We start from the raw sequence: 24586 nt of genomic DNA on the forward strand, positions 1-24586 counted from the left end.
GAATTGACTAATTAGAAAAAGAAAGAACTTAATTATTGCTTATGAGTTATGAGGCATTTCAAAATTTAGAAAGAAAAAAAATCAAAATTTTTAAAAATTAAATTTTAAAAATAATGTATAAGCAATTTATAGTCAAAAAAAGTCAACGGGGGGCTAGAAAATGCGAAAGGGTAAACTTTGGGGCCAAAATCAAGCAATTGAAATTTGAATGGCTAAAATCGAGCAATTGTGAAACTTAGGGGGTTAGTACCTAAAATGTGAATGTGAATCAGTTTTGAAAATACTCTTCCAGGTTCAGTTTTGAAAATTGGAAAATAATCTTTTGATTTTTATATATGTTATTCCATGAATATTAGTATTTGCCCACCGGTCTGCTTACACTTGCTGGAAGCATAAATCCTTATATCAGTAAGCTATTTGCTGAATGTTTCGATTGGATGTCGTTGTGAGCCAACAAGTTTAAGTTCTTACAGTCACTAATATACAGAGTCTGTAGATTTGGGAATATACAAAGAGGTACGGACTCTAAGCTCCCACATGAAACAAGTCCATAATACAAGTCATGGCTATGGAAAGATTGTCCCCTTGTTTCAGACTAATTCAAAACAAATGTAAGAAGGACTTACCTTACCAGACTGAGGCTGACATTTTCGGCACAATTCAGGGACAACCATATATGACCAAATCTTCAAGGGCAGTGAGGCGATGCATGCAACTTGGAAGACTCAATAGTTGAGGGCATTCAACAATCTGAAGCCTCTTAAGACAAGCCATTCTTGTTAAACACTTCGCAAAGCATCAGAAAATTATCTGATTATTATTACTCAAAAGAGTTTTCTTCATGAATATTAACCACTGCTTAACAATCATTAACATGAACTCAGAAACAATGCATACACATTTGGAGAGACATACAATAAAAAGTACCACAGCTTAAATATGAACTAATAAAGCTGGATAAAATAAAACCTTCAATTAAACAAAAAGTATCTCAGAAAATCACACAATGACAAATTTGAACACAAAACATGAACTATCTATCTAAAAAGGATACAAATTGAAATGTTAATGGCACACAAACATGAACAATTGTAAACAGCACAAAATATGAACCGAATGTGTTACCTTATTTACTTTGTTTGACGAGGATGCTTGATTTGAGAACGAGTGAACTGTGAAGTCAATTAGGGTTCTAAACATCTAAACATAATTTGGTTTTGAGTTGAGCAAATTTAAATTTGGAGTCAATTTTTTATCTACTAGTAATCTAAGAAAGAAAGATGATCATTAAAAACCTGTTTTGCCCTTTCACCACTTTTTTTTTTCGTTTTTTTTTTTCCTCCTTCAAGTAAGGAATCTCTCAATCTAATATTTGTCCTAAGATGCTTAGCTAGTGAAGAGACTATTCTACATTGCCTTTGTAACTGCACTGAAGTTGTTCAAATATGAAAGACTCTTGGCTATCGGAACATGACCTTTTTTTAGTGATATGAGTTTTGAGCTTTGGTTGACTAATCACTTGAAGGGTCCAGGTGCTTATCCGTTTGTTGCGGGACTTTGGTGGAATTGAAGGGCCAGAAACATAGTGTGCATCAGGCAACTAATCTATCAGTTTATTCAAGATTGTGCTGTAAGTAAAGAAACTTAATTTCGATTACCTCTTCAAATTCTAATTGAGAACATATTACCTCTTCAAAACTTATCATCATTATATGACCAAAGGAAATAAAAAAAAGAGAACATATTCTAATTGAAAAATCATCACATCAATCTGCAAGGGAAAATATTCAATTGTACCTCTTCAAAGGTCATCATTCTTTATGTGTAATATTCAAGATAACAAGTTACTTGTAACAAATTCATGTGGTGTTAACTTCTATACATATTTCATTATTCTAGTTTGCTTTTGATAGCATACTTACCAACATTTGACCATAAGGTATGATAAGAATGTTACCTTATGGTCAAATAATCATGTACAAATCACCTAAACCATTACCTGGTTTAGGGAATATAAATTATGATTATATATAATATATATTTTGAACAAATATATGGAGATTAACATATACTATCAACTTTTAGCATAAACTACACTAAATCATTCTGAAGATTGACTGTATACTTCTGCAGCAGTGTAACTTGTTCTTCTTCTGCTTTCTTCAATATCGAAAAAGGATCACATTGATTTAAGTTGATGCTTACATTGTTGTTGAGACCAATATGCATGAGCAGCTAAGACTCTGTCTAGAAGCTCTTGAGGAACAGGTTCTCCTCTTCTTTGTTGCGGGGAGATTCTTGCCGTGTGAACCAATGTCTTCCACTTATCCTGTAGAATTCCCAAAATCACACAAGAGTTACCAGTATATGCAAATAGCGTGTAGTTATCAAACTGTGTGTGTGTGTGTGTGTTAGTCCACGCGGATTGTCTCTATATGTGTGCGGCACACATTTGAATTTTCTGCGGTCATGCAATCATGCAACTACAGTTGAACCATTCAATCAAGATTGAATAGGGCATGTTTTGTCTTTATATATTGTACGCAAATTTCCAAAGCCGGGTTGTGAGCCATTCAACATGACTACAAGAAATTTGTAACTTCTTTTATAAACATGTTATAGGTACGAATTATCCACCACCATTTAGCAGTGACTAATCCCAGTCAGCGAATTTGTTGGGCTCACAACCCTTTCAACTGGATTTTCTCTGTACACAAGAGCCAATGATTAACCCTTGACCACACTCGGACCAACCACATGTTGTTACCAGGAGTTTGTACTTGTGTGGGCACACACATCCTATATGTGTGTGTGTCCGCGTGTATGTGTATGCACATAGAAAGAAATTCTATCTCTTTCACTATTTGCCACAGAAAAACTCAACTCTTTTTGAAAGTACAAAGTAGTAAGAAAGAAAAACGGTAAACAAAGAAAAGCACCATTTAATTAGACAATCATACAATGAATGATAGTTTAGCTTCTTGTGGGAGATTTCACCCTTAATATATTTTAGCCTAACGAATCACGAACCTTCAAATCCACATATGTTCGATGCTTAGCATTGTCAAAAGCACGTTGCTTGACATCACGCCACCTGCAACACACAAGTAATATATTCAACACTATCCAGTTTATAGAACTACTCGATAAGAAGGAAGCAACATTGAACAAACCTTCCAGTTCCTAGTTTCTCAACTGCCTGAACCAATGCTTCTACTTCTAGAACTGAAAACGGCCTCCTGATTCGGCGCTGTCCAAAGTCAGAATTCCCTGATTTGCGTCGGTATGGAACAACAGCTAATGCATCCATGTTAATGGCAGGTACTGTGACTAAAGCGCGACACTTTGACATGTTATTGTTGTTTGCTGAAGTATCTCCTAAAGAGGAGACCGCATTATGATCACCTTCCGCACAATTTTCAATTTTGACAGTAGAACGTTCTCGAGATACATTATATGTTCCTTGTTGCAACATTAAAGATGTTGATTGCCTGGTTATCGAAAATGAACAAACTAGTTACAATACAACGATTTCATCAAACGTACATTTGGACTCAAACAAAATGTTTGCGATGGAAAGCCAACATAAATGGTTACCTAGACAGCTTTTTGTCGTGAATTGGTGGTTAGGAAACAAGGCTCTTCATTGTACGAGGATGAAATTCGATTATGTCTTGGCTCCAACATGAACCCTAACCTGTGATGTTTGTCATCTTGAGATATCCAGTCTGGATTAGAGTTTTGCTGTCATCTCGAACCTTCTTTCCCTGAAGAAGGATGCCAACATGTAGTTGCTTCTCCAAGTATAGCTGTCACAGCTTCCATTACTGTCCCTCTGCAAATAATAACAAAATAAAGCTAGCCAATAGACATTGTGAGCGCACAAGAAAGATGCAATGGATTGCTTATCGTAGTTAGTAGTTACTAACTTACTATACTTACACTTTTACATTTGAAATATATTTTGACTTTAGTTAGGAGGCAAGACGACATATTAAGCCTTTGTTTGGATAAACATCTTAATTAAGTGCTTATAGCATAAAAACTTATCATATAAGTGGTAATGTATAAGCTATTTCTATAACAAAAGATAAAATCAAATCAAATTGTTTTCAAAAGTAATCTTGGAGAACTTACGGAAGTAAGCTCAAAACAGCATATAGATATGTCATGAGTTGTTTCCATAAGCCCTCCTAAACAGTCTCACAAGTACTACTTACACAGTTAGACTCAAATATGGCCCCGTTTGGATAAACAGCTTAATTGAACACTTACTATATAAGTGCTTATGTATAAGCTACTTCTATAACAAAAGATAAAATAAGTCAAACTATTTTCTTACAAACTATTTTCATAAGGTATCTTGGAAAGCTTATGGAAAAATGCCAAGAGGATCTTATGGACCATGTCATAAGTTTTTCCATAAGATCTCTCAAACAGTCTCACAAGTGTTTATGCAAATAGATAAACTCCAAATAAGTCAATCCCAACAGGCCCTAAAGGTGGTTTGATGCTTCAAGGCTCATATTATGCCATAAAGTGTTCCATATGCTTAAGTTTCTTTTATTGTACTAGTTCCATTGGTTTAGTAACAGCATGATGTGTTAAACTAGATTACTCAGATAAAGCTTAATCACATACCTTCAGTGAACCAATAGTAGCAGTTTCAGGTATATCAATAAAAAGCTCCGGGACTTTAAAGGATTTTATGCTAAGCTTCACTGCAAAGTACAGATAAAAACCATGTCAGAGCCTTATATAACAAGCAGGTCATATAAAGGCCCAGCTTATGTTTATTAACTTAATTAAGCGCTTATAGCATATTAGCATAAACACTTATCATATAAATGCTTATGCATAAGTTATTTTTATAACAAAAGATAAAGGAAGTCAAATGATTAGATATGGTCAATCATTTTGCGGACTTTCCTACCATTACAACCCTTGGAACCAGGATGAACTTGTTCATCGGCTATAGAAGATGATTCTTCGATGACTGCAAATGATAGATTGGATCATTGAGTCCAAACTGAAAAATAAGCCTAAAAGGAAACATAGATTACAAATAAAAAAGAAATAGAAAGAAGGCAACCATGCATTGTTGCACCTGCACCATGGTTTGTGCCATTAACCCTTGTATAAGAAGAATCAACTGTGCCTTGACAGTGAGACCAACTATCAGACGTAGACGACGAGGTTTGGTAGTAAAACTTCCTTTTCTTAAATGGATACATCCTTTCTGAATTTTCAAGCACCGAGTTGTCCCCGCTATTGTTCTCGTCTGTGACAAAAAACAATTCATAGAATGGAACTATCAATAGTCATAACTCATAAAGAATGTGCAAAGTAATGAATACACGCGTCAATAGAGATTGCTATGCTTGAACTGGTGATGTCAATCGCGTATCGCAGAAAATAGTAGTTTGTTCATTTTTTACACGCTAGAATGCTTTAGTGCCGCTATAACCACTATTTGACATCACTTTGAGATAAATAGCATTTGTTAGACTTAGACCAATAGCAATTTGTATTTCCGCTACACTATGGCGTTGCTATAGCCAATAATTCGCAACACTGTCATGAATCACAATTAGGAACACAGCTAAAGTAAAAATCAACTGCAAGTAAAGCTACATACCCTTCACAAATGGACTTGCATCCTTAACCTTCAAGGTATCTGGTGGTGGATCAGAAGATATCTTATTCTTCGAGTTCAGTTGAGTGCACTGAACAAAGTTTTCGTCATCATCTCTATTAACTAATTTCCTAGAACCGAAACCATTCGGTAAAGAATCAAGATTCCTACGGCAGTGGCCCTCCGGTGAAGGCTTCTCCGCATGATTTTCAGCACTGCAATCTTTTGATGCTTTTTGGCCTTGTTCTATTGATCCATCCGATCTATTTTTAATACGAATGATTTTCTCATTTGTATTTTGCAATTTCACACGTTCATCATCCCTTTCAAGTTCATTCTGTCCTTGTCCTTCAAGATGATTGCCATGAAGCGATGAATCACTCGTGACTCTGGAGAAAGTTTCATAGAATACAACATTGTTGAGAGATAAGTTTCGAATTCGAAATCCATTAAGTTTATCATGAGAAACGGGAACATGCACTGTCAATGTAAATTAGTTCTACACCGACATTCAATGAAAATCCTTCATTTTTTAGTAATTTTGAAATTACGGTTACAAAACGAGCTTACGCAGAAATATCAAGAATTCTCATTGGATGTCAGCGAAAAACTACATGCATCTGTATTGAACACTTCAACATTTACCTTTGGTTTTCATGTTTCTCTTGCAAACTAGGGACACTACCAGAGACAACTTCACTGCATGTTCCGGGCTCAAATTGCTCCTCCTTAAGTGATCCTAGTTGATTCTCTTGTTTGTTTTCCTTTATGTTAATACCAGAAAAAGTGCGAGGATCTTTCGCAGAAGAAGCATTATCAAGAATGGAACTCTGATTCTTCTGCAAAAGATTGCCAGCTACACTAGCCAAAATATCAAACGCCTGTATCTGATTGCTCTCGGGTTTCTTTCTGACTGTACCCCTCCCCTAAACATGTACATTGGAATTATAAGAACGTCGAAACTCTTCATAATACAAGTTAGTTGGGAATATAAGTTATGTAGAACTGATAATTCAGATTGAAGTCGTGTCTGGTCCAATACCGACACAACACTGACACATATATTTACATTCAATCACTTCTACTTTCTTAAATTTTTACTGGTGTTTGCGTGTTAGTGACTCAGTGTTAGTGTTGTGTTTGGTGTATTTGCCGTGTTCCATAGTATAGGAGAAGAAAATCATTTGCTTACCCTAGGAGATCTTGAAGCTCTAGGAACGGAAGGAACTTGATAGCCATTAAAGCCATAATCCAACCTCTTCTGCATTACCATATCTCAGAAAATCATTCCTATAAGAAAAAGTCATTAGATAACATAAAACCAGCTTCCTTGAGTTTTGAAGACACCCCTCAGATCAGAACCTGTCAGCATAATCAAATTCAAATATCAATCAATAGTTAATTGACAGCGTAAAAAATCTTTACACTGACAATACTTATGAATTAAATCCTATTCAAAATGTGTTAAGGGGCTTAATTCATAAAGCCGTAAACTAGTTCGAATTCAAAGGCAAGAAAACAACAAGTTTCTTAATGCGCCTAATCAGTATTCATTAATATTCTATTGGGGGAGTTCACGGGAGCTCGGGAGAAACATCGAGAGGGAGACGCCACATCTCCACCCAAAACATTAAGGCATTGGATTAATGGGTCGTCTCTCTTATAAATTTGACATTCTTCCTAGTCGATGTGGGACTCAACTACTCATACTTGAAATAAGAGTAGACATTGAAACATTTATAACAGGAAAATGTCAATATCATGACATTCATGAAAATAATCCCTCCCATCTCGTATATAAACAAATTTTCACTTTTTACGTTCATTCAATAACTAATGTATTTGGTCTAAACATAAACCAGATACATTAGTTATTGAATGAACATAAAAGGTGAAAATTTGCTTATATATGAGACCGAAGGGAGTAACAATGAGTTGTATGAGAATGACATTTGCATTTTGCAGTTGCTAGAATCTTGAAGAACAAGGTTGAGATAAGGTTCAGTCACTATAAATTAATAATCACAAGATTACAAATAATTAAATGAAGAAAAAGTTATTGAAAGCTTACATGTAAATGGACATTAGAAGATTTAGTATTCACCCCATGTTGAAGACACTCTTATCCGGTTTGAAACTGAAGCAGATACATACCCTACAATATTTTGAAAAGGAACAAAAGATAAATCAAATAAATAATGAATTTTTAGTTGATTTTCACAAACAAAAAACAAATTTTTTACATAATGATCAAAATTACACAATCATATTAAAACAATTAAAAGTAACACCAACAATAAGCAAAAAAAATAAAAATCACTGGGAAAAAAAAACTACTGAATCAGAAATCAAAATTAGTAATAATAGTATAATATACATAATCATTTTATTTATTCAAGACATTTGCCAAGTGGATCTTCAAACCCCTGATGATCTTTAAAAATTTATTGTCACACGCGCGCACGCGCACACAGATAGATCTTGAATGAACCTAGAAAAAAATTGGAGGGAGATTTGCATTATGCAATGCAAATTGCTATAGTAATTGAGGAAGAAAAAAAAAAGTAACAAACCAAATGATGAAACTGGGCTCCATTTGAAAGAGTGGTGAAGAAAAAAACAAAAAAAGTACAGAACACTCATAAAATAGAAACCTTTTTTAGTGTTGAATCATCATTTTACACCAAAATGAAAACAAAACAAAAAACAAAAACAAAAAACAGTTTTTTTGGATAGCCTTTTAGAAGATAAAAAGAATTTTGTAACAAAAAAAACGAACCTAGAGAATTGTGAAGGAAGAAGAAAAATAAAACCCCATGAAAAACCATGACAAGTTTGTGTTGTTCTTAAACCCCTCAAAAAGAGAAAAACTAACTAACTGATTTTCCAAACGTTTGACCATTTTCACATATCCTAGGAAGAAGGGAGTAACTAACAAACATGTCTTTGTACCGGGTATAGTAGGTTTAGTACTTACATTTGACCGGTTACTTTTGTTTGGGGTGATCCACTCACTCCTCGGTTTATGTTACTTGTTTGTTTAACAAGTGGCTTATTCTCCACTCATTTGGGAGAGAGGGTTTTTCATCATCATCTTATCTTCCAATTCTCATTCACATAAATAAATAAATAAACAAAACAACAACACACAAATCTTGTCCATATTTCATTCTATAATACCCTGTTTTGATAATATTCGTCTCATTTTATCATTTCACACACACTAGAAACTAGAAAGAGTTGTCCTCGTTATCGTAGTTTAGTTGGCAGAGACATTATATATTATTGTATGGATTGGGGTTTTTGAATCACAGTACTCCCACTTAGTTACCTTAAAAAAGATGAAATTTTAGTTATTAGGCTACTTGACCAAAAAAAAAAAAACTAGAAAGAGTTAAGATTCGTTTTAATACTTCGCAAATTTTTTGCTAGATAATTTGGTCTTGACAAACCTAAAATTCAAATTATCGTCTGATTTTTTTATATTAAGAATAAATTAGTATTCAATTTGCAATAATTTGTACGTAGTATAGAAATGTCAACGACTAATTTGAATTTCATTTTTGTCAAAGACCGACCTATCAGAAATTTATGAGAGATTAAAATGAGTTTTTACTCTTGAAAGAATATGATAAATGAAAGAAAGAGAATGTTGTTTTTATCAAATTATTCATCTTAATTATTGATGTATTTTAACTTTCATGATATAAAGTGGAGAATAATAAATTGAGTTTAATGATATAACTAAAAAAGAGAAGTTAATGTTGCATTGAAAACTCTAGACAATTTTTATTCAACAAAATGTCACAATCAACGTGCAGAAATGTCGAAATTGCTAGTGTCGGACGTCATGACCGAGGTTCAAACCTCGGTCACTGCACTTTATGCGTGAATTTCAATGGCTTTGCCATTTCGTCTATCAACCAAAAAAAATGTGACAATTATTATGGGACATAGAAAGTAAATGAAAGATAGCGAATAGTGTTTTTTTTTTTTTTACAATAACAAACTCAATTCATTTCATTATATAAAATAGTCTCAATATAAATAAGTAGGTAACAAATCAAAGAAACAACGATTAGACAATAAATGATCACCCTAGCTAAGGTATGAGAAACCACGTTTGTTTTTCACTTGATAAAACTTCACTTCAAAGTTTGAATGTAAAGACAACAAATTCTTAATATTAAAAATTACAAAGCTAAATTCAGATGACTTTGCGCGACTAGATAATATAATTCTTTCAGTTTAATAATTGTATCGGGTTCAATTCAGTTATTCGAATGCAACAATATTAAATCTTTTGAGTAAGAATTATATTATATGTCTATTGTGGTTTTATCCAGCTTAAAGAATTCATCTTTGCAGTTATGCGGAGAAAAATATACGATTCACACTAGAAAATTATTAAAAATATATGGTAAGAAACATAAAATGAAGTATTGTGGTATACCTTTTGTTTTCTTTGACATTAAATCCTATTAAACTAAAAATAGGAAAACACAAATTTCTTACTTTATTCAATAAGTAGCAAAATGTCCCAAATATATATCACATAAATAGTCCCCAAATATTTCTTTTAAATATTTTGTCAACAGAAAAGAAAATGACCTATCTTTATGAAAAACAAAAAAGAATGATCTATGACCTAGATAAGAAAGATAAACTTTAATTAAAAAATTTGTGTGGATAGACATGAGAAAAGGAAAGTGAATGAAGGGAGAAGATTAAGATAGTGAGACTCGGAAAGTGACCAGCCTCATCCTAATGCTATGTATGATTTTTTACTAAAAAGTCATAATTTTGTTCTAATTAGCCAAATACACACTTACTTAAAAAAACATTGGTGCTCCACTTTCTTTGCCTAAGTACACTTTGGTCCATTCCTCTCTTTCCTCCCTCAACTTCTTCCTAATTTTATGTACTTTTCTTCTCTTCAAATGTACCTTGATCTATTTGTTTCCTTTATTATTATCATTTGATCTTTGATGAATGTATACCTTTTTGTTGCCGCCACTTCATTTAATGGCAGGAGAGATAAGATCTTCACCAAAACATCAAAAGGTAAAGAACTGAGTCGATTGCCGGTCGTCATCTTGAGATTCGATGAGAACATGCGTTAAATACCGATACTTATTGAAAAAAAAAATTCTTTTAAGATAAATTAATATAAAAATTTGATATGTATTCATATTCAATTCATATTCGGGGGTGCCATGTGTTCGCCGATAAAAAAATGAGGGTTGTCTTAAACACTTTAGAGATTTTTTTTCTTTCTATTTTGGCAGTAAAAATAAAATGAAAATTTTAATTTGTATAATAAAAAAATGAGGGTTGTCTTAAACACTTTAGCAATAACATTCCTTTTAAAAAATAACATTTTTGAGCTTATAGTTTTTCAAAATAAAAAGAAAAAATGTAAAAGTGAGGTTAGCTCTCACCTTATAAGTCAATTTTGTAATAATGAATTATATTTCATCCAAAATTCTAAGAAAGTATTAGAACATATTCAAAATTTATTAGATCAGCTGCTATGATGGTACCGTTATAGAACCAATCAAATTACATTCCATATATTCATTTGATTCACATGTTGAATAAAAAAAAATTGATACATGAGGGCAAAAGCCCAGGAAAAAGAGAAACTAACTAATAACCATTCTAGGAGTAACAAATTCTTAGAGCTAATATTTTAGCTAGAGTCCTCATCCAAGACTAGCCATCACACTTTCTACCACATTCCAAGATTTATTACTAATATTATAATTAAGGAAAAATTGCATTTTTAATCCTTTAACTTAATTTCAGATAACGATATAGTTTTTATCGCTTTCTATCACATTCCTAACGATTTAGTTCTTTATACAAAAATAACTCAAGGTAGAGAGCAATTATTTTTTACCTGCAGAGGGTGATAATTTTAAAAAATATTGTACCACATTAACCTTTGAAGTTGACTCCAAACGTAATTAAAGAATTACATCATAAAAATAAATAAATTATAAAAAAAAAAAATGTGACAAGGAGAAAAGAATAGCTCAAGTTGTCTCCTAACATTTACCCATTAAAATGGATTGAACTAACATAAGCTAATTGTAATTAATCAAAAGCTACAACAACATAACACAACCCCAAAAAACAAGATCAAATTTCAGGAATTCAAATAAGAGATACATTACAAACTTATAATAACAACATGACACGGTTAAAAAATAGAAAGAATTCCACAAGAATGTTTATTCAGCCTCCAAATTATCGAATTGCCAAGGATTGAATTCCGGTGTACTATCAATGATATCAGAATTGTCTATAGCGGCCCGATGTTCAGAATATTTACCATTGTATTGGTAAACTTCCAATTCACCCCAAGGTGTAGGAGTTACTTCCTCTGTTAGATCAAACCATCTAGGAGTGAACTTATGATTCTTCGCCTCTCGGTTTCTCTTCTCAGCTCTTTGCCTCTCCTCCAAACTGAAAAGTAAGTTTAAGTGCACATAATGTAAGAGAACAATCGACACATTTCACACTTTTTGTCATGGTTGGTTTTTAGAGAAGGGGAATATTAGTTAGTTACCTGCTCTTCTCGTTGCCGGACAAGGATAGGTCACCCTTCTCAAGGGCCGCTCTATCAGGACGGAGACGAGAATCGGATGGCAACAACTTCTTGGGAGCAGTATCAAAGCTGTTAAGCTTGTGTGCAAAATAGGTGTATTGGAATTTGTCGTTTTTAGGAGCCTCGGCAACTCTCCAAACCTGCAGAATGAAACAACTTGATTAAAAAACAATAGAGTTTCCGGAACAAAATCAAGTGGTGACATCCCAACAAAAAGAGAAATCATGCAAAAGCAATCATACAAATGAAGAGCTTAAGACTTGAGTGAAGAAATGTGTTAATTATACTCGGAAGAATAGTTTGAAAGCTTCTTGAAGACACTTTGTTTGTGGATCGATTAATTCATTTTCTGATTTCAATAACTAAGAATTTAATTGTATCAAGTTGAAGTTGACTTCATTAAGAATTAGTGAATTTAATCCAGTTACGGGAACTAAGCCTATCATGTATTATAATCCAAATCTAATTACCTCCAAAAGCATTAGTTAAAAAAAATACAAAACTGCAAAGAAATCTCATTGATCAACAACTGCTTCGCAAACAAACTTTGGAAATTAGTGACTTTTTTTCCAAAATTTGTTTGCTAAGCATATCATGCTTAATGAGAAGAACTCAAATTTCTATAACAATTTCATGAAGAATAGTAATGAGATAATCTAAAGAATAAAGAGCATGCTTTTAAGCAACAGCATATCATCTATATCTATATGAGCATAAAACGGAAAAAAAGAGTTGACCTACTAACCTCTTTCATCTCTGTGCCTGGAAGTGGTTCTCCTTCTGGGTCACAAACTTGATAACTCAAAGCCTCATTCCATTTCCCAGTTATTAGAATCTTAGGCTCTTCGGCAGCATTATACACATATCCGTCTACTTCGTATCGACCAGCTCTGCAAAATGTAAATGCCTTTTAAGTTGGATAATATATATAACAGCAGTACAAAGTTATGACATTGTTCACATATGGAGCAAGAAATCGTAATTGGCAGACAAATATGCAAAACTATTACATTACAATAGGGATATGATAATAAAACCATTTCTAGCAAGAAACTGTTGTTTATGAACATTGAATCGCTTAGCCACCAGTAAAGCAAACAAAATGCAATGCATAAAAAGGAGATAGTAAGGATTGGTCAATTTAGTCCTTCAAATTTACAAAATAGCAATTTAGCCCCTTAAATTCAACAATGTCAGTCAATTTAATTCTTTGTGAGGGACTAATTTAATGTTTTGAAAATTTGAGGGACTAAACTGCTCGACACTTGCAATTTCGATGAATGAAATGCTGATTTACTCGCATAAAAAGTTACTGGCTGCTACAGTATGGAATCCATCCACTCCAAATACTGTAGGTTATGAATGAAGTGACTGTATCCGGCAGAAATTAGCGGTACTTTAGGAGAAAGTAGTCATACCCGAACCAGCCACACGGTTGAAAATACAGCACAACTTTGTCCCCAGTAGTCAGATTGGTCAGGACCATCTCCCCCGGTGAATCAATCCAAGTTCGTCCAAAAATCAAGTTGCTTATTTTTGTAGGTGGAGGCACCAAATCAAGGGTCACACCATCTCTTTTAAGTGTAACACGTGTTCTGCATCAAAATAAGTAACCGCACATCAGATATGCATACTAACGACTTGAAAAATGCTTACCAAAGAAATTAATTTAAGCAAATATTCAACATAACAAAATAAACTACAAATTGAATTGAAGTAAAACATACGGAACAACCTTAACAGATAAAAGGAAGTATAAGTATTACCTTCCAACAGGATATACATCAGCGGAGTTGCCAAGAAATTTGGTTTTCAGTTTTGATGTCACATCATAAGTGAAATGCTCATTTTCGGCATGTCCGGCACTCATTGGGGGATGATGACTGACCTGTAGCAATTTGTTTTATAAGTCAACAGAACTATACAAGTAAGAATCATACTTAATATAAGAAAATCACAAAACAACTGCGAAAACTATGCACATATTCCAGAGTCCAGACGCAACAACAAAGAAAGGCATACAAACACACCTGTTCTGCTATAAATGACATGCCACCATGGTTTGCCATTTCGTAAGTCTCGCCAAGAATTGGATTGAACGGCTTCCACGTTCGTTGATAGGCGTAGTAGACGGATATAAAGAATGATGCTGCAAAAATCATTAATAAGGTCAGATTCCATGCAATGTGGGTGTGAGCGCGCGCGTATGCGAGACAGAGGAGGAAACTATGAAATGATGCTTACAGGCATATACAAGTCTCATGTATGGATCATCAGTTTCATCCGCCATATCTAATAGGTAAGAGTACTCCATAAGCTGTAAAATTACATAACAACCAATGAGATCTCTACATATAGAATGCTAATATAGTTTGTGCAAATATAAATAGCACAAAACAAACGCAGCAAAGTACATATGTGATATAATAACAACCTCAGCCATTCTTTGTAGCATCGTCATTGGCTCAAAAATTATAACTGGGAGTGTCACCATTGATGTGATATCAGACCCAACATACTTTTGCATCATTTTCCAGTAACTATCCCGTTCCTGTAATGTACAAAAGAATACTTGAGGGATAAACTACAGAAATAATACAGAGTGTTGCAAGACTATTGCGTACACTATTTAGTACAAAATGTTGCCAAGTAATAGGTATATTGGTGCTATAGCATGTATCATAACAGAATTTAAACAAGTTGTTATTGTTCGCGATCTGCAATTGAGAACACTGTTTCACACGCACAACATAACCCATAGGGTGACTAAAACATAAAGGGGACAATACCATGTTTCAATATGCACATTCCCATCCCTAATTACTAAAATGACAACACCATGTTTCAATATGTAGCACCGCAACTTAAAAAATAAAAGCTAGGTGACACAGACACTTCAGATTGAATGTGTATTCCATATTTGACATATGCCGCTGTCAGACACGACACAAGTTAGTTACATTCAATTATTCCATTTTCTCAAATTAATATCAGCGCCAAGGTGTTAGCAGTAGTTTTTAGTGTCTATGTCAGTGCTTCATAGGCAATAAGTAGTACTATATACCTCATCTTTCCACCTTCCCTTTTTAGCTTCCTCTTCAGCATCTTCAGTTCCTCCTTCTGGATTAACAACTTCTAATCCATCAATACTTGGAGTACTGAAATTCAACATCACCAAAATAATCAAAAAAAAAAAAAAAAAAACCTCATCAGCTCATAAAACTGTATCAAACAAACAAAAACTTCAAAAACACAAGTTCAATTATTGCAAACCACAAATCCACTAATAGTAAAATTCAATCATAAATCTTGAAAGTGTATACCAGCCATAAACCTAACACATAAAAATTAAAAACTGCACATGATACATCATAAGACATAAAAAAAAACCCAATTTTGAACGATGATGATCCAAAAAAACAATAATAACTTCCATGATCTAATAACAAAAGGGAAAATCGATGATGACATAAAAAATTATATAAAAAATACGATAAATTTAATAAGTTTAGAAATTATGGAGTGAGAAGATTGATACCTATTAACGGATTTGGTACTGGAAGTGCCGAACAAACTTGAAGCAATAGAAGAAAAAAAACCACCACCACTACTACTACTAGAAGAAGAAGTAGTTTGGTTAGGATCCATTGGTGCCATGGAAATGAAAAAACCCTACGAAAATTGGAAGAAATATTGAAACAGAGAAACCCAATTGAGAAAAGAGATGATTTTTGTGTAGCAAAATGGATCTAAAAGTTAACGATCCAAATGGTATTAAAATATCTGAAATATTATTATTATTATTTATATGATGATGATATAAAAATGAATTATTATTGAGAATGAATAAGAATAATAAAAATAATAATAAATAATGATTATTATTTATAGGGAGAACATGGAAGAAAATTAGCGATATTTTGTTGGCGGTTTTGGAGTTTGAAAAGTCTAATTAAGATTTTGTTTGTTGAAAAAATAAGATAAGAGAAAAGACGTTGGAAAAATCAAAAAAAGGGGTGGTGGAGTTTGTAAAACACGCGCTTGGTGGAGAACGTGGGGGAATATGTTAAGAGAATCCAAATTGGCGGCTTTGCTGTTAATGGTGTTGGAATGACGAGGATATCACTAACTTGCATATGCCGGTTGCTTTTAATTTTGTTTAAATTTTAAGGGGAATTTGTTTTGCAGCAAAATCCTTTATAAACTCAATCACATAAGTGAGGAAGTTGGTTTTAAACTCGATGATGCTAACATATGTTTGTTTTGTAGATGGACGAAATAATAAAACTATTATAAACTTAAAGACACAAGCGAGAGAACTGAAGTTCAAACACCGGTCACGGCATTTAATCTAGTAATTTCAGCATTTTTTTATTAGTTGAGCTAGGATTTGCATACGTTAACATGTGCGTTTATGCATTTTAATTTTTTAAACATTAAATTTCATGCATTAATAAATAAAAAAATGTCTATATTAAAATACAATATTATAGCACAAGTTAATTGTTAATCTCCTATTTCTTAACATTTAACTTAATCAACTTAATCAGTTGAGTTATTCTCCCACACATTTTTAAGTGTTGATCCATGCAAAGACACTATAAGTCTATAACACTCAAGTTTGCTCGAGATCTAAAAAATAACTGATAGTTAATGATGTTTACTAGTCACTTTAATGTTTTAATGATCTTAATCCATCAGAAGAAAAAAAATTATTCGCAGGGAACTATTCAACTGTAAGCTCTATATATATGAAATTTGTGAGAAAGAAGAAAAAGAAGGTTCCTTGTTTTTTGTCATGGACAGTTTGACTCTCCCTGTCCAGCACATGTACTTTTCAATGGCATTTTACATAATCATCACGCGTTCTACAATTGCCAACTTGCAACTCCTTAAGAAAAACCATAATAATTACATTATGGCTCTGTTTGGTAAAATTAAGCTATAAGTTAGCTTATAGCTGATAAGCTAGCTGATAGCTGAAAAGCTAGCTTATAGCTGATAGCTGATTGAAATTAAAGTGTTTGGTAAAATTAGCTTTTTAAATGATTGGTAAATATAAAAAGACATAAAAGGATATTATATGTAGTGGGTAGTTTTTTTTAGTGGGTAGTTTTTTATTTTATAAAAAATAATAAAATTAAATTAAAGGTTAAAAATGGAAAAAACTGTAAAAAGCTATAAGCTATAAGCTCAAACGCTACTTGAAATAGCATATCAAAAAAAGCTATAAGCTCGTGAGAAAAGGTTTTTACCAAACACTTCTATTTTTTTCAAACAAGCTTATAAGCTAGTCCAATAAGCTATAAGCTAGCTTATTGGACTTACCAAACACACTCTATGTTTGCATTCAAATGAAAATTAAGTGAATAGTCGATGAATGATAAGATTGTGTAATGAAACACATATTTTAAATTATGGATTTTGTTTTGTCACATAATATAATTTTGTTAGGAATCCGAATGACTTTATTTGTTAGTCAGAATTTAGTTTAATATAATTTCACTCGAGTCTAAATCTCTTCAAAGATCTCATTTAGGATATCAATTTCATTTGAGTTTAACTCAATTTTACAAAATCAGTTTGTAAGGTAAAAATTTCACCTACCTATAAATATATTTTTAGACGATCTTTCATTCAATACAAGACTTTTAACATGTCTATAGTGGTTTCAACTTTGAAACGAGAGAGTTTTTTTTTTGTCGATGAGAGAGATGAAGAAGAATAAGTTGATTCAATTCAAGATGACTTCTGAACCCACCCCTTGAATTTCTCTTCTCACACAGAAAAATTCGGAAAAAGTTTTCCGAATTTTTTTAGGGTAAATTTCAGTAAAGTTTACACTAGAAAATAAATTCGGAACGTATTTTTTGAATTTTTTTGCGTGATAGGGGGTGAACGAGAAATATAATGGGTGGGATGAGAATTTTTCTCAATTCAATGACCCACCAACAGGCCTATACGTGCATTTTCTTCTCTCAAGCCCATTTTCTATTGCCATTAAAACTAAAGATTTTCTTTTAGCACCTCCAAAATTTCTCATGCATCCTATGAATTTTCATAGATATCTTGGTTCGAATTCTAGTTGTAAAATGAAATTCGCCAACACCATTGAAACCCATCACTCTCACTTTCTTTTTTCCTTCACCCCATATTTAATTAGGAAAACCAAATTTCCCCTAATTTTCTCCTTTCCTATTTTGTATTTGCTCTCCTCTTATTTTCTTGCTAATGTCCACACAAATCACAAATATTAAGAAATCGGCAATGGATTGGCTGGCTTGAACTATTTGTTCACTTCAATCAAAAGTAATTTTAAGCCAAAATTTAGACGTAGTGAGAAAATCATGTCAGTGCATGCAATCGGAGAGATTATAGGTGTTTGATTAAGATCGAGTTCTTATTTTATAGTTAGAATATTTATAATTTAAAAATTAAAATTACATTAAAAAACCGTCTAATTTTGATCAAATAATTTAAAGCTATTGACCGCAGTTTGACCGAAAAAAATACAGCCTAAATCTTTTCTCCTATCAACATATAGATCACCACTCCCAGCAAACACAAACCAAACGATTTCTTAATTTCTACAACAAATGTCACAAAAGACTTTTAAGAAATGTATGGTGTGCCGTCTAAAAAAGCATAGCCAGCCCCATCGGCCAGCTGATTTCTTAGAAATTGCAAACTGCAAACAGCTTCCACACAAAATCATAAATAGTAATCCATTAATTAAATTAGGTTCTTGCTAACGAGCGTCCCCTGCGCACTCTTTAAGTATTCGATTTAAAGAAATTTTTTATTCAAAAAATTAAATACTATAATTTTCAATAAGTTGACTTTACGTTTTTTCATAAAAATTCTATTAAAAAAAACTTACTATTTAATGTCTTAAAAAGTGCTCCGGAGACACTCGTTAACATTTGCCTTAAAATTAAATTCAAGGCATAGAAAATGTGAGATTAATTTCTTATTACTTGATAATTTAAAATATGTTTACACATATATTTATGAAATATGAATATCTTACAATTTATTTTTAGAAGATTTAAACTTCATCCTTGAAAATTACTGTACAAAATAAACTTTTACTATTAAGCTGACAGTGCCTTTTTTTTAAATACTATTAAGCTGACATTTTGATGTGTTAAAAAATAAAGAACGGAATAAAATATAAATTTAGCTGTACTGTGTTTGATTTTAAAGTTGTTCCTGATACCGGATAAAAACTGAAATTCTTATACTCCACTGAACCATGAAACAATTTTTGTCCACTACACAAATTATCTAAAATATCAAAATAAATTTTTATCCACCAAACATGTACTAGTACAAGACAAAATTGATTTAATATAGTTGTGCCACATCTTAACATTTATTTCTTTTATTAAAAAATTGAAATGAGTTTTAATTTTAATCCATTTTGTTTATTATCCCACTATAAAAAAATACAATTATTGATAAAAAATTCTAAAAATACTATTATGAGGTCAACAAGACCCAAAATTTGTTTGTTATTGTTGTCATTAAGCAATAAGCCATATTACAACTTTAAACCCCTTCTTATGTATCGTTGTATATGTCATCATCTAAATCCAGAGACAAAAGTTCCATTTCTAGAATCTAAAGCATCCAAATGTCAATTATGAAATATATTAACTTCTTTATTTCTTTGTTTTATGATCCAACCAAGGTATGTCTGTTGGAAACCTTCTAGTCTTGTTCAATTAAGGAACCTCTCCAAGCACAATATTCCAAATCAGCAACTAATTAACAAAGTAGTAGTTATTGAGAACATTAGTTAACTACAAAATATTAAAATAATAGTGTCCTTAATCCTTAATTAAGCTTAAGCAAATTCATAGTGTTTTAGATTACCTTTGAGTACTCCTCAAATAATCACCACTTTCATTTCATTATTTCCACTTTGCTATATGGTTGGTTAGAGTTTGATCAAAATTTGGCCACAAAAATAGTTCAATAATTAAGATTTTCTTTTTACTTCTCTCTTCATACACAATGGACATAAACAAATCTTTGCCTTCAAAAGTTGAAGCTATAGTTGAATACAAGGAAATGAAGCATTTTAAGAAATGGATTTCTTGGTTAATTCCTTTGTTTGTGATTGCCAATGTCATTGTGTTCATCATCACCATGTATGTCAATGATTGTCCTAATAACTCGGTTTCGTGCATTGCGCGGATATTCGGTCGATTCTCCTTTCAACCTTTTCATGAGAATCCTCTTCTTGGACCTTCATTGTTAACGTGAGTTTTTATCTAGTTCTTTTATTGAAAATTTATAGATTGTGAAATGAGTAAATAAACATTTTCATCTTAAAATTGTAAGGGTATGTCCATTTTGTCCTTTAAATTTGCGAAATAGTAATTTTATCACTTAAATTAAAGGTCAGGAACCTCCATGAGTTGGCCTGATAGTGTAGATTTGGGACCTCATAGTAAGTTCCTTTTTAGGTTTCAGGTTCGAATCTCCAGGTGCTGATTCTTGTGTTGGACTAGTCTATACAAAGTTTTGCTTTGACTTTAACTAAGCCCTCCGCTAATGGATGGTGGGATTGGTCCTTTGAATTAGTCGGTCCTTAGGCTGTATAAAATTATGTTATGAACTTTGATTAAAATTGTTTAATTTTGTGTTAAAGGTTAAGGAGTATGGGAGCATTGGATGTGGATAAAGTGGTTAACAAGCATCAAGGTTGGCGCCTAATCACTTGTATGTGGTTACATGGTGGAGTATTCCATATATTGGCAAATATGTTTGGCATTCTACTTATTGGAATTCGGCTTGAGCAAGATTTTGGGTTTGGTATGTATCACATTCAAAACCATCCATCCAATATTTGTAATGTAACTTTTTCCTGCCAAACTTTTCTTTGGTACATATAGTTGGCAAGAAAGTAGAATAGTAAAGCTAACTAGATAGTAATTAGAAGATTAGTTATTCGTCAGCAACATAACCTGTTAAAAAGTTATTCTAGACTTACATTACATACATGTTTAAGCAGGTTGGGTATAACTCATAGTTTACTGATAAATGATCACTAGGAAGGTTGCTCGAAAAGGGCGAGATTGGCTGTCCTTTGGGCTTGTAAATTGGACTTTAGTAGTTAAACACAAGTTGTACTGTGTAAATCCAAAGTTTAACTGATAGAAAGGTTGTAGCCAGCCTGTAGTCGGAGGCGTAGGCTTAATTGGTTGAACTTTATGATCAAATATCGTGCGTTCTCTGTGTGTATGTTCCATATCTCTTTTGAACTGGATTGTTGTTCCTAACAATTAGTACTAATCATATATGATTTGAGTGAGGCATGTAGCACTGATTCTGACACATAAGATTGAATGTATGTTTAGTGCCCGACAGGATCCAATACCGACATGATACCGACATATTTTGTTACATTTAATCATCACTTCAGTTTTCTTAAATTATTATCAGGATCAATATTGTGTCTGCCGTATTTGTGTCAATGCTTTTTAAGAATTGAGGAGAATTTTGAGTTGTACTTTTTATTATAGGATAAATTGATAAAAAAGGCATCATATATACTTTTTTAGTTTCTGTTCTATGAAGTATAGTTTTCTGATTTCATTATTGTTTACATGATTTATGCAAAATACATTGTTAACTATTATATAATTGTACATTACAGTGCTTATTGGATTACTATATTTAATATCTGGATTTGGAGGAAGCTTGCTTTCTGCTCTTTTCATTCAGAAAAGTCTCATCTCAGTTGGTGCTTCAAGTGCTCTTTTTGGCTTACTAGGAGGCATGCTTTCAGAACTCATTACTAATTGGTCTATTTATGATAAAAGGGTACTTATCAAATCCTTATATCTGACATGTAAATATACGATTTGTGTTTTATGAAGCACAGACACGGACACCGGATACGACACTGACATGTCGACACCAATAATAATTTGAGAAAATGACATAATTAAGTGTCATCATAAGTGTCGGTGACATGTCAGTGTCCGACACCGACACGGCCAATTTGAGGAGCGTCCGTGCTTCACTTTTTGAAAGCAAACTACTAACTTGATTATGATTTTTTTGGCATGTGCAGCTAGGAGCGCTCTTAACCCTTGTGTCTATTATTGTCATCAATCTAGCAGTTGGAATTTTCCCACATGTTGACAACTTTGCTCATATTGGAGGGTTTCTTTCAGGATTTCTTCTTGGATTTGTGTTTTTGATCCGTCCTCAGTTTGGATGGATTAAGCAAAGATATGCTACTTCATCATATTCTCCTGCATTAGTTAAATCTAAATTCAAGATTTATCAGTGTATCTCTTGGTTCCTAGCCCTTATCCTGTTAATTGTTGGGTAAGCTTAACTGCTTAAGTGTCACTTTTCCTCATATGAAAGTAGATATGAAGCACCGACACATATACAGACACTTACACATTATGTCTCAGACACTGATATTTGTTAGATACTAGACTCATTTTCAATCTGAAGTGTCAGTGCTACATAATCATGTTGTAGCCGACAGCAGACTATTAGATAGAGAGACGATTTATCTACCGATATGCAGCTGGTTGCACCATATGATTTGGACTTATCTAAAGTAGGACATGTTTTGGTTATTGGTTTTAGATTCAGTTTCTAGTGTTCTATAAGTTGAATATTATAGAAGATTTCGTTAGACGATAGAATCTAAAAGCATATCAAAATCTCCTGTTACATTTTGGTAGCAAGGTCATTTTGCCACTTACAATATCCTTTCGCGTATTTAATTAGTCTTCAAAAGATTTCGTACTTTTTCTACATTTTCATTATGTAATTTTGACTTTTTCTTCAGTCAAGTTTATGTAAATTGGTTACTTAACTGCAGGTTTACTGTTGGTCTGGTTGCACTTCTAAATGGTGTTGATGCAAATGATCACTGCTCCTGGTGCCATTATTTGTCTTGTATCCCAACTTCAAAATGGAGCTGCAATCCGAAGAATATATCTTGCTTGGTAACCAATTTTACAGACACCTTTATTAGCATATAATAGGCTCAATATACAATACTATAGATCTCTATGAAGCACCGACACAAACACAGATATCAGATACGACATTGTCATGCTGATATTTGTAGTAATTTGAAAAATTGAAGAAATTGAATATGTGTTCTAATGTTTGCTAAATACCATAACTGCAGACTGGCCAGATTGGCAACCAGCTGAATGTGACATGCTCAAGCAATGGAAAATCCATTTTATACTATATGCAAAATCCAACCAGTTCCAAGATCAGTGAATTGTGTTATCAGATTTGTAGTTAAGATTTCATTAAAGGGTTGATCATCCCTTTAATTTGCATTATTCATATGTTGAAAAAAATATACAAACTTTGATTGGTATATTTGTTTATAGGGTAATTCTAATATGGACCACTTCATCAAGTGGTCCATGGTGAACCAGTGATGAATAACATTATAACGAATACGAATTTTACAAAATTCACCGTTGGATTGAAAGTTTATATCATATAGATCATCCATAGAAAAATTTAGAAAAATTGAAAATCATTTGATATGTTATTGAGACACATCAAGATTAACGGTTTATTAAATAACGTAAATCTTGATGGGTCTCAATAACATATCAAATGATTTTCAAAAAAATTTAAAAAATTTATGGATGATCTATACGATATAAAATTTCAATCCAACAGTGAATTTCGTAAAATTCATATTCGGTAGATCACTTGTCCACAGTGGACCACTTGTGAAGGTGGTCCACCATAAGATCAGCGTTGTCTATATCCCCTTTCATGTATATAATATTTATTGATTTGTATTTTTCTTATATATTCTAACTATTCATATATACAGTAATGTTGTTTTGTAACCAAAAACAGTAATATTGTTTGAAAACTTTGCCTAATCATAACAAAAACTTAAGACTTTGTTTGTAAGTTGGTTGTTGGAAGGCTAAATCTATATTTTATTATATACTGTATTATATATTTTCAGTTTTTAAAAATTTAAAAAACACAAAAATGATCGTATAATATTTTATAATATCTTTAATTTAAAAAAGAAAAGTAATTATTCTCTTTCCCCTCTCTAAATAATTACACTCACAAATAAAACCTAAGGATGGATCTCACAACTATTTCTTCTTCTGAAAATTCGTAGTCATACATACACCATGTGGAACATGGATTATACTCATATTTATTTTTGGGAAGTATTTTGAGCGTAGGAAATAATCATTTTGGTCTCTAAAAGTGCCACTCATTGTTATAGTAATTTTTGAATCAGCAAAAAATATTTTAAACTCTCTGAATTTAACTTCCAACAATCAAAGTAGTCGCTGAAG

At 32.6% G+C, this 24586-nt stretch overlaps 3 protein-coding genes and 1 pseudogene across 3 annotated transcripts in view; 1 reads left to right on the plus strand and 3 right to left on the minus strand.

Annotated features, from left to right (window-relative positions):
* The window catches only part of LOC123892322 (telomere repeat-binding protein 5-like), an 8321-nt gene extending 4846 nt beyond the window's left edge, over positions 1 to 3475 (minus strand). The window contains exons 1-3 of the mRNA XM_045942113.1: positions 3174 to 3475; positions 3031 to 3094; positions 2206 to 2329 (exon numbers count right to left, since the gene is read on the minus strand). Of these exons, the coding sequence (XP_045798069.1) occupies positions 2206 to 2329; positions 3031 to 3094; positions 3174 to 3475 (490 nt within the window). The remainder of the gene's footprint in view (positions 1 to 2205; positions 2330 to 3030; positions 3095 to 3173) is intronic.
* LOC123889365 lies at positions 1773 to 8586 on the minus strand (annotated as a pseudogene).
* A 3083-nt stretch (positions 8587 to 11669) lies between these two features.
* LOC123887998 (oxysterol-binding protein-related protein 3A-like) lies at positions 11670 to 16100 on the minus strand. Its single transcript, XM_045936931.1, has 10 exons — positions 15787 to 16100; positions 15313 to 15406; positions 14683 to 14799; positions 14493 to 14565; positions 14279 to 14397; positions 14015 to 14136; positions 13667 to 13843; positions 12994 to 13138; positions 12210 to 12388; positions 11670 to 12106 (listed from the first exon to the last, which is right to left on the minus strand). Exons 1-10 carry the CDS (start codon positions 15903 to 15905, stop codon positions 11872 to 11874), a joined length of 1380 nt encoding a protein of 459 aa, XP_045792887.1. The 5' UTR covers positions 15906 to 16100; the 3' UTR covers positions 11670 to 11871.
* A 4224-nt stretch (positions 16101 to 20324) lies between these two features.
* Positions 20325 to 23544, plus strand: LOC123888000 (RHOMBOID-like protein 1). The gene is made up of 6 exons (XM_045936932.1): positions 20325 to 20515; positions 20908 to 21071; positions 21916 to 22082; positions 22336 to 22595; positions 23107 to 23233; positions 23422 to 23544. The coding sequence occupies exons 1-6, from the start codon at positions 20325 to 20327 to the stop codon at positions 23542 to 23544; spliced, it is 1032 nt and encodes a 343-aa protein (XP_045792888.1).
* The last annotated feature ends 1042 nt before the right edge of the window (positions 23545 to 24586 follow it).

This window comes from Trifolium pratense, linkage group LG6, assembly GCF_020283565.1.
Source record: "Trifolium pratense cultivar HEN17-A07 linkage group LG6, ARS_RC_1.1, whole genome shotgun sequence".
Classification (NCBI taxonomy): domain Eukaryota; kingdom Viridiplantae; phylum Streptophyta; class Magnoliopsida; order Fabales; family Fabaceae; genus Trifolium; species Trifolium pratense.